General features: G+C 32.1%; 1 protein-coding gene across 2 annotated transcripts; it reads left to right on the top strand.

Annotated features, from left to right (window-relative positions):
- Nucleotides 1–8,515: 8,515 nt before the first annotated feature.
- LOC141664184 (histidine-containing phosphotransfer protein 1-like) lies at nucleotides 8,516–10,792 on the top strand. Of its 2 annotated transcripts, none has more exons than XM_074470092.1 (6): nucleotides 8,516–8,673; nucleotides 8,930–9,060; nucleotides 9,187–9,255; nucleotides 9,998–10,069; nucleotides 10,383–10,455; nucleotides 10,553–10,792. In XM_074470092.1, the coding sequence occupies exons 1-6, from the start codon at nucleotides 8,611–8,613 to the stop codon at nucleotides 10,598–10,600; spliced, it is 456 nt and encodes a 151-aa protein (XP_074326193.1). In that variant the 5' UTR covers nucleotides 8,516–8,610; the 3' UTR covers nucleotides 10,601–10,792. The 2 variants fall into 2 exon arrangements, with proteins under 2 accessions (XP_074326193.1, XP_074326187.1); XM_074470086.1 differs by having other exon boundaries at nucleotides 8,613–8,746.
- Nucleotides 10,793–11,307: the final 515 nt, after the last annotated feature.

Raw genomic sequence — 11,307 nt, 5'->3', positions numbered from 1 at the left:
TACACTCAGCTTTAGATAAATATGCAAGGTTTGTAGTAATTACCTGATTGCTTGAGGAACTTGTCTCTGTTTCATCAGACTTGGCCATTATGGCTAGATTGACATAGCTGACATCTTCATTTTCATCCAAACCATCTGCTGCCCAGTCATTCTCTTGTGTAATAAAAGCCCTTTCCTTTTGTTTGAGTAGATCAAAGTATTTTTGCTTATAATCCACAGACTCAAACCTTTTCTTACTGGAATCTGACTTTCTACACTCATTTGCAAAATGCCCTGCCAAGCCACATTTGAAACATTTAAATTTTGACTTATCCACCATGTTTCTATTTGGCTTGGATGCTCCAAAATTCTTCTTAAAATTGAGCTTGGCAAATCTCCTGGAAAGAAATGCTAGGTGCTCATCAATGTCCTCCATGTCATCTTGACTCAATGAATCTTCACTTTCTACTGCAATCCCTTTGCCCTTGCTTTCACAGACCTTGGAAGTTGACTCAACAGCTTCCATCTTCACTTCCTTCTCCTTTTCCAAATCAACAACTAGTGCAATGGATACTCCTTTCTTCTTTCCTCTCTCCATCCTTTCATCCTGCTCTATCTCAAGCTCATAGGTCTTCAGGATGCCATACAGTCTCTCCAAAGTAAACTCTTTATAATCTTGTGAGTTTCTTAATGAGACTGTCATTGGTTTCCATTCCTTTGGAAGAGATCTAAGGAATTTCAGATTAGAGTCTTTAGTCTGATAGACTCTTCCATGCAACTTAAGAGCATTTAGTAGTTTTTGGAATCTACTAAAAATGTCAGTGAGTGACTCACTTTCCTCATTGTGAAAATGCTCATATTGCTGAATCAAGAGCTGTATTTTATTTTCTCTAACTTGCTCGGTGCCATCACAGATTATCTGTATAGTATCCCAGACTTCTTTGGCATTTTTACAGTTAATAAAGTTGTCAAACATGTCTGCATCAACTCCATTGAACATAATGTTCATGGCCTTTTTATCCTTCCTAACTTGTTCAATGTCAGGATCAGATCATTCGTGCCTTGGCTTGGGAACTGATGGCTCGTTTCCTGTTGCAGCTCTCATTGGAATATGAGGACCTCTTTCTATGCAGTCCATATAGGCCTCATCTTGAGAAAGCATATGAAGATGCATCTTTACCTTCCAATGATGGTAATTATCTTTATCTAGAAAGGAATCTTGACTCCAACGTCTTTCTTGTTCATCTTGCTGAACTGTTTTGATCTTTAAACTCTTTGTAGATTAAGAGCTTGCTCTGATACCAATTGTTAGTCCCTTAACAATATAGTAAGAATTACAGAAGGGGGGTTGAATGGAATTCTTGAACCTTTTTCTCAAAATAAAAATGTTCAACTCGAATAGATATAAGTGTTTTGATTAGCACAATGCAGAATGGAAACTTAATTGAATCAAAACATAAGTAATTAAAAAACAAGAGTCCTTTAAAAACTTTCTGGTGGATTTAAACAATTCCACCAGAGATATATATTATATATCGAGAGGACTCTGTCTGCAAGAATGCTCACATCTGCTTACAAATCGAACTACTGAGAATATAGGGAAATGCTAAGGATTTTGCTTACAAAGATTTCTCTCTTTTTGTATCTCTGTTCTTTATTTGCTACGTTCTTGGTTTATATATTACCAAGATTATAAAGTCAAAAAAACTAAATAAACATAAAAACTATCAGTCTTAAGCTTTGCTACTTTTCATCCTCTATTACCCAGTTAATGGGCTTCCACAGTAGATTTGTATACATCTCGACGGTTGTGCTCAGTATTCACTGTTCAACTGCTGTTTGAATTCTTATATGATCATCTGTTGGACTTTATGAATATCCGTTGGATATATGATCATCCGTCGACTTTCAGAACATCCGTTGATGGCTTCATTGATGATCCGTCGACTGCTATATTAAACATCCGTTGATAGTCATTTAATCATCCGTCGATGGCTTTGTTAATCATCCGTCGGCAGCTATTTTGGCACTTGACTTCATTTCACTTATGCAGAATTACAAGACATCATTTATATACAATTAATCAACCTATTCTGCATATCTAGTTAAAGTCAACATGACTTATAGGCTACTACAGAATCTATACAAAGATGTATACAGAACTGTGCTACAGACTTATTATTACATAAGCTACTCACTCGATGGATAATAAGTTAACATCCGTCGGGACTATAATGAGTTATCCGTCGGGACTATAATTCTTATCCGTCGAGTGCTACATTATTTCACTAAGTAAAATCTACTTAGATGTTTTGTTTATGAAATCATTAAGTACACAACATATGCACAACACATAGCAAAGTACTGAATGAGGTTAAAAATTGATCTGAATTCTGGATTCAAGAAAAGCAATCCATTGCTCCTTTCATGTTACCATTTCACTTCCAATCCATTGCTCAAGAAAAAAAGTGTCTTCATTTTCAACAGCTCACAACTCACATCATGAATTTCATTTCACCCAAATAAAAGTTGTAGCCTGTAGTTTTTTGTTGGCTAAGAATGTACAGTATAATTGTTTATTATATTCACTTTTAATTTTAATTTTGTTGATTGCTAGATACAAATTGTTATTTGGATTTGGTTTTATGAATAATTTAGTGTTTGATACTATAATTGTTTGTGTGGTTAGATACGAGATTTCGGAAATTTCTTTTGTGCTGAATGTATATCGAAATCATTTTGATTTCTAGGTGATAGTATGTATGAATAGCACTCTGACTAATTCATATTGGTACCACAACTGTGTTTTTGTATATATAGGTGTTTGAATGATGAATAAAGCTTAAATTTCCACTAACAATACTAAAGCTATTTGGGGTTCACCTCCCATCTCAGGTCAATGAGGAGGAATGGCTTCTACTTTAAGCAGCGAAGGCAGTTTAAATTTTGATAGTGCTGACAACAGTCTTGACTTGGGTTGGATAGGTTTTGCCAGGAACACAAGCAGCAATATTGCTCCAACATCTTCTATGTATGCATCTCCAAAGCTTGATGGTTTTGGCCTGTTTAATAACGAACTCAACAATGACGTATTCGATGTTACCCCTAGAGATGTTGTGCATTGTGCTGAATGATATAATGTTAATAATAAATCAACAAGAGGTATTTTCCTTTTTTTTCTTTCTTCATTCTTCTTTTCCATTCCCTTGCAATTTCAGAAATTTTAACGTACAAAGATCTAAATTTTAAGGAAAATGATTTTGCTTTGTGTTTATTGTAATCGGAGTTTTTGTAGCTTTGAATGATTGCGGAAATATGAAATTTGATGAATGTGGTGTGTAGAAGGAAGATATTTAGCTTGCGGTAATTGTGATTGCAAAAAGATGGAGTTTGATGAGTGTAGCTATTTAGCCTGCGGTAATTGTGGCTGAAAAAGACGGAATTTGATGAATGTAGTATATGGTAGGAAGATGTCTAGCTTGCGGTAATTGTGATATTTATGTTAGTGGTTTGAATTTTATGGAATGATTTAGTGGAAGCATTTTACGTTTATTAGGTAATAGAATTGAATTCAGTGTTGTTGTTATTACATTATTAAGTTTTTTTTTTAAAATTAATTTTGTAGCTGTGTTGTTAAGCACATGGCGGAGAATAGTTTCCGGCATATTCTGTGGTAGGTGTTAATCAGTGCTATAGAATTATGTTGGATTTGTAAGAGTTGAATATTCAAGATTTACTTTCTCTTCTTTTGTTATTTTATTTTCTTTATATACATTATACTGTGATTTATCTTTTGGTTTTTTAGTTTGTACATGAATTGTGACTCAAGTGTGTGTATGTTAGACAGTTGAGATTTGTGAGATTCTTGCGCTGTTTATGGAAATTCAGACCCTGGGTGATAGGAAGATGAGGATGATGATAGTGATGATTCAAGCAATGATCGACTGATCAAGTTATCCTCAGTAAAGAAGCTATGTATAAGGTGACCTTTTAATCCTTCATAGTTAGATTCTTATGGCTTATACCCTAATGATTCCTTTAAATGGTTTATATCTGAATGATTCCTTTATTTACTAGGTTACAAATCCAATATTTTTTAAACCATAATGTATTTGATAAGTGGTGTTGGGCATAGCAAGTTTGCTTTCTTATATCAGTATTTTAAATAGTTTTCTGATTTTAAATTTGAAAATATTTAGGCAAATAACACGGGAACAACATCAAGCAAAAAGAAAATGAAAGCTAAATTGCAGCGTGTCAGTGGTAGCATGAAAAAGCAGCAGCGCCAGTCTTCGGAAAAGAAAACTACCTTGAGTTCATATTCACCTCTTAACCATTTAAATGATGCTCAGGTAAATAATATTAACCTGAGGTTTTGGAGATTACTGATGGTCAGGCTGTTTAGAAGAGTGATATAACTGTTCATACTTATATTTTCTCTACAGGGATATAAGAGTGATAATATTAACCATAATGTATTGTCATAGTAAGAACATTAGATAAAAGTCCGTTCAACATCAAACACCACTAAAACTTACAAAAAGTCCGGGAAGTATGACGAGAACATACAGTAGATATCTCCTTCAAAATTATGCAGCTATTCTATAGCATTATTTCGTACTTAATTTTCTTGATCTTAAGTAAGCTCTATTAGTTAAAGTGAAAGCATTTCTCAGTATTAAATTTAGAAAATATGCCACTAAAGATTTAAATTGATCTTAATATTTCATAGGTTCTGGCTCACGTCACTATTTTCCAACTAGAGTTTCTTACCTCTTTTACTTAATATTTTCTTTGGTTTAAATTACAATTTAATTAACAAACAATGGGGTAAATAATATTTGGGACTTTTGCAGTTGTCTAAAGCCTGGCCACATTAAACGGAGGTCCTAAACATTAGGACGGACGCTGAAGCAGGAGATTGAAGTGATGACCTTTTGCCCACTTTGTAGAGATATTTATTTACAAATCATCCATATCTATTGTCATATATGTCTAAAGTAAATCATCCATATCAAAGTTTTCTACTGTGTACTCTGTATTTGATCTCTTAGTTTCAGTTTTATCTCTTTGGGGTTTCAATAGGTGTGTGTGCTTTCCTTTTCTTCTGCATGTATTTGAATAATTGTAGCACTTAGATATCAAATTTTGGAGCTAGCCTTTCATACTCCTTACCTTTTTTCGATGATGCAGAATCTGTATATTCCAAATATAAGGACAGTGGTGGTCGCAGGACTACCTCCTATTGGATGTGCTCCTTACTAATTCTGCCAGTATCGTAGTACAACAAATACGCATTAGCCATTCGTTCCTTGCAATGTTACGAAAGAGTCAAATATATTTTGTTTATTGTATGTCGCAATTATGTAACTCCATCAATTTAACTCTTTTGCATTTCTTTTGCGTCTTTTTAAAAACAAGAACAATACGCTTCCAAACTTTTGAATTTGGAGAACCGATTATATATAATCAGTAGATTGTCCTCTTAATATATTAAAAAATGAACGACCCGCGAAGCGGGCATGCATGCTATATATATTAACATTCAATCGAAAAACCAATGAATATATATAACCCAAAAAGTTAAGGTTTTATTATTATTAAGATTTAGACATCTGAATATTGTTGGCCTAAATTTATATTGCACTTTTGAATTTAATAAATTGCAAAACAGTAATACACTATTGCTAGCCAATTTTGTACCTGAATCACTCCAACTTTAGGCCGATCAACCACTATGGGAGATGGCATAAAGGGGAACAGGACAATGGCATATTGTTTGTAACATTTGGACCAAAATCGAGCTAATTAATTCTTCTACTAATTATGGAAAGTGTAATCATCCTAAACTGTTATATTTGACAAGTGTAACCATGTATACGTATAATAATAATATAACAGTATGTGTAATTGCATAAATAATTGTAAAATTTATTATATCTCTGGCAATTAGATCACACCTTTCTATTTTAACAAAATAACTTTTGATTATGCTGAAAAATTTTATTACGTAATTTCTAGGATTCGAATTTTAGGCATTTCGTCTTACAACTAACTTGACAAACCCACCCATTTTATTTCGCACTTATGAAGATCTTAATTAAAATTAAATATAACCATACAAATTGTTATGGCTGTAATATATTGTAATATATGGATTCATGTCTTTTCTTTCATAATGATGTCAAAATTTTGTCAGTTTTTAAATATAGTGTTATATAATATACATGTTCCTTCGCCAATTTTTACATATTTTTTCACCAAAAATATCTAACAGGGTATCACATGCAATGGTCCGTCTGTTCGTTCACCAAAACATGGTATCTAACAGGCGTGTCTCTTCAACGAATGGTTAGTTAGCAGATGAAAACGTTTCAACCAATCAGTATTAATTATAATAAATAATTATATACATAATAATAACTTTGATTTAAATACATAATTGTGAGTTTAATTCAATAAAAAATATAAATTTTGATTTTTACAAAAAACATAGATTACATTATTTTTGAATCACAAATGATGGTTCCAGTTATGTCAAAAAAATAGTATGTCAATCAATTGCATCTATCCAGAGATTAATATGCGATTAAAATTCTATATAGATTTTTAAAATGAAACATTAATTGTACTTCATTACATAAATATTGGATACAGAAAAGGGAAATTATTTTGACACTGTAATCATGTAGTTTGGTTATTGTAACGTAAGTACATTATGTAAATTATGAAGACTTATTATAAAAGAATCACATAATTCCTATAACAGTAAACAAAAGTGCTATTAAACAATTATCTTCAACTTAAAAATTTCAATTTCTTTCCAAACCAATACATTGTTTAAGAACTACGTATAGTAATAAACAATTATTATTCGCAGCTACGTTGTTCATGTTTTTTAACATTGCTAAAGAGTAATGAAATCTGAATATTAAGATTGGAAATGTGTTATTTAACAACCTATAGAAGTTAAAAATAGTTAATTTGCAAATAAACTAATAAAAATAATCAAGCAACATACATAGTTTTTAAATTACATTAATCATTGGTTTAAAATAAATGAACTTGAACTATACAACGAAAAAGAACTTCCAAATGTCCATTGTATTTAAAAATTCAGATATGTATTTATTCACTTAAATAAAATAGATTAAAAATGCACTATTTACTCACATGTACATATTAACTCCTTACAAAAGGTTGTGCAACCTTTATTCTTCAAATTAACGCACTAACCAAAAAAATGTTGTAACAACAAATGCTACAATCAGTAATGACATCCGAATATTAAGATTGGTATTTTGCTCTTAAGAAACTTAGGGAAGTTAAACGTAGTAAATTTATAAATTATAATTTGCTTAACATGATGAGTACACGATATTGTTATGTAATTTTAGAAAATTGGAGGTGAAAAACGTATCGATCACCTAATAAATTTTATCAAGCTACGTACATAGTTTATCATTTACCTGAATAATTGGTTTTGAATAAATAAACTTAAACTATACAACGTAAATTAAATTTGAACTATTTCTTATTTTTTTAAAAAAAGTTAATTATAGAATATATCTCCTGCAAATGATATCTCCAATATTATTAAAGCAAAAGTTGAAGATATGGAACAATTCAGTTTACGTATGACTAAAATTGAAATAAAATAATTAAACACTTTCAATATGTAGACTTATATTAAATTTAGTTGAATTTGAAAATATATTTAGTATTTGCAGAAGTTAGCTGTGTTGTACTGGAATGAGTTGATAACATAATCTTCAATCTAACTGAGTACGTGTAACAGTATTACTGAAGTGCAAGTTGGGGAGATTAGAAAGGATTCTACTTCCATATCTTTAACCACTAAACAACTATATTACAATTTTGTTTCGTGTACAAAGTTAGCCATTAACGTCAGCCACATCATACCAATGACTTACATACATGTTTGATTACCATTAAAAAGGTAGAATTATTCCTAACATAAAGAAGGTATGTGAGGTCTTACTGAAACTCCGAGTAGAGAATGCACCCTCTCAGGTATGGATCTTTCAATCTTAAATTACATTCTGCATTCATATACCACGGACCACATTATGACATTACCACATTATATTTACCACTACTACTTTATAACTCTTAAACGTACAGTTTTTATAGCTGAGTAATCGTCAATGTTATGTTAAAATCTTCAACTGATTTCGATATCAGGTTCCACTACGGACCGAAAATAATAAATAAGAGGGAGTAATCCGGCAAAAAAAAGAAATACAAAATCGTCGCACTCAATCCTTTCTAAACGATTTTCACAAATATGTAATCTCATTCATTTAACCTTCTTCCGTTTCCTGGGCACCCTCATAAAAAAAAATAACAATATGCATCCAAACTCCTAATTTTGAAAAAGTAGTTCCGTATAATTACTTGATTGTCCTCTTAACTTATTAAAAAACTAAGGCAACGCAAAGCGGGCCCATTTATTAATAAACACGGGTATGTAATGTACGTAAACAAGTCACCAAATCTTACAAAACACATACATTGCACTTGTCCGAAGAAGTGTGAGATGATAAAAGGCATAAAACCACAAACAAGCGCTTACAAAACTCCCCATTTCACAAACTCAAAACTTTAAAAATGGCTGGTCTCATTCAGTTGCAAAGACAAATAATTGACTACACTACCTCTTTATACAATGAGGTCTTTTTTTTTTTTTTCCCTTTCACACCCTCCTATTTGTTTCTTGATGCTTACTGCTACAATTTTGTTTTGGGTATTTCTATTTTGTACCATATTTGCGTACTTTAATTCTTTTCCTTATGTGTGTGATTCCTTGATACTTACTGATAAAAAAGTTTTTTATAGTTGTGTTTGTGTGTTTTTTTCCTTGAAACTTACTGATTGATGTTGTTTTTGTGGGTTTTAATTGTGGGTTTTTGTTGTTTACCAAAAATAGGCAATTTTGGATGGTCAGTTCACACAGCTTCAACAGCTGCAAGATGAAAGCAACCCAGATTTTGTGGTTGAAGTTGTTTCCCTTTTCTTCCAAGATTCTCAAAGGATTCTCGATGATTTAACTGCAACATTGTGAGAATGATTAGTCTCTGACTGTTTCATATTTATAATGTGTGTGGACATTGTTGGCTGTGTGTTGTATACTGATCTGGGAAAATTGACTTTATTACCTTGTCCGGGTATTGTGAAAATTAACAGGAATCAGCAAATTGTGGATTTCAAAAAGGTTGATGCCCATGTTCATCAGCTAAAGGGTAGCAGCTCCAGGTAAATTATTTTTTTTTTAAAATTTAGATTTGGGATGTTTTTGTATTTTGTACTTTAATGGGCATACATGTTGTGGCTAAAAGTTCTCTACTTTGTCTCTCTTTTGGTCTTTTTATGTTTTTCTGATCTAAATCCACTTGTTCTATCATGATTTGAACTTGGAAGTCATTTCTGTCGGCTATAATTACCTTAAGCATGTTGCCGAATTGAGGAACCTTTTGAATGCTAAAACTTGGGCGCAGTTGAGTGCTCTTTAAACATTTCTTCAGTTGCCTCTGTACGGATCGCATTAGATAGTTTGTTAATTGATCTTGAAAATGTTGCATCTTTTGTGAGTCTCTAACTATCTTATTGAGCAATATTTATCAAATTATACTGGGGATTGACAAGTTCTGTTAGAAATAGGCAAGTTATTAGTACTGTTTTCAAAAACACTACCATAAAAGATTTCAACTTGATGTTGTAGGCTTTCCTATTGGACATTAGCAGTAAGTAACCTTACTCTATAAAGATTTATTCAAATCTTCTTTGATTACACAAGAATTATTGAACTATAAGCATGTGCAAGCCAGCCACCACTTACTGGTCACCAATAACTTGTATTAGAGCTGCATTCAGTATTAAATTAGTGAACGTATAGTTGTCATTATTATAAAATTGAAGAAGATAGAGATTGTTCTAACTTATCCATGTTTCCCCATTTCTGTTTAACGAATGCACATCTGTCAATCTTTTTTGTCAGCATTGGAGCACAAAGAGTTCAGAGGGCATGCATCATCTTCCGTAATTATTGCGATCAACAGAATAGAGAAGGGTATGTTCAAGTTTTTGTTTGTATTATCTTCATATAATATTATTCCCTATTTGTCTTTTCAGAATTATATAAAGAGAGTTACTCACATATGCAAACACACATATGCGTGTGTGCAGCATCCGTGCACAATTACTCTCCTACATATATATATATATATATATATATATTGACATATATTTATTTAAATAAAGAGCTGGTCTCTTTAATACAACAAACAGAATGATTAACTAACAGAACTTTGACAGGCGTATGTCTACGACTAGAATGCTTGACATATAAGGATGCTGAAAATCTAGAACTTGTATATGTGCAGGTGTTTGAAATGCTTACAACAGGTGAAGAATGAGTACTTTTTGGTGAAGAACAAGCTTGAAACCTTGTTCAAGGTACTTTATTTGTAACTATAGAAAAAAGACTAATTTTGTGTTTATGTTATATATCATAGAAGTTGTCTTAATACATGCACTTGTTTGAAAATTGTAGCTAGAGCAACAACTTGTGGCAGCTGGTGGATCGATTCCTGTGCAGTGAAATGATAATGAAGCATTATCATTTGATGGAGCTATGTTTGTCTCATTGTGTGATTCTGCTTATGGGTTAAGTATGTTTATTCAAGGGCTTTTAATAATCTTTTGAGCTTTGAGTTTAACATTGGATTGTGATATTCCCTATGTATAAGCAGTGAGAGAATTTCAATAAAAGCCCTCAAACTTTTAAGTTTGACCCATCGACTCAAATCTTTGTTTTACCAATGTATGCTCACATCTCTGCATCTCTTAAATTTCTTATATGTCTTGCGTCGTAAAATATTACCAAAAGTCTTCTGATCAGGAGGTATCTCCCTCACTCCATGTCTCCATTTTTGGAATGCAAGAGCTTAAATCTTGTAATTTTGATCTAGCGGTATCTTTTCTCGCTTCATTTAACGCGAAGTACGAAGGGAGATGGGAGTTCAAACCTTGTGAAAAAACAAGGATTGTGGGTTGTGTGTGTTCACAAAATGTTTCAGTTAGTATTGTCTTCTCTCAAAATTACAAAATGTGAACAATGAATTCCATTTTTAATCTGGCTATTAACATGAAGTGTTGGCGTTAGCAGGAGATACCCTACCAGGTAATTGTCTTTGCTGCTTAGCTGAAACTCCTAATATAAAAATTATTATGCATAATATAAAAAGTAAAGCTATAGACTATGAGAGCCTTGATCTTACATGACGAAAGACTTAATTTTGCATTCTA

The sequence above is a fragment of the Apium graveolens genome, chromosome 1, assembly GCF_009905375.1.
Source record: "Apium graveolens cultivar Ventura chromosome 1, ASM990537v1, whole genome shotgun sequence".
Taxonomy (NCBI): Eukaryota; Viridiplantae; Streptophyta; class Magnoliopsida; order Apiales; family Apiaceae; genus Apium; species Apium graveolens.
Note: the sequence above shows the minus strand (reverse complement) of the source record. Positions and strands in the feature narration are given on the sequence as shown.

What these genes read in the sequence shown, in the direction of transcription:
- LOC141664184 (XM_074470086.1), top strand. Translation starts at nt 8,669, where the DNA reads ATGAGGTCTTTTTTTTTTTTTTCCCTTTCACACCCTCCTATTTGTTTC. An exon ending in GATGATTTAACTGCAACATT is followed by an intron (nt 9,061 to 9,186) that starts GTGAGAATGATT and finishes GAAAATTAACAG; the next exon opens with GAATCAGCAAATTGTGGATT. An exon ending in GATCAACAGAATAGAGAAGG is followed by an intron (nt 10,070 to 10,382) that starts GTATGTTCAAGT and finishes GTATATGTGCAG; the next exon opens with GTGTTTGAAATGCTTACAAC.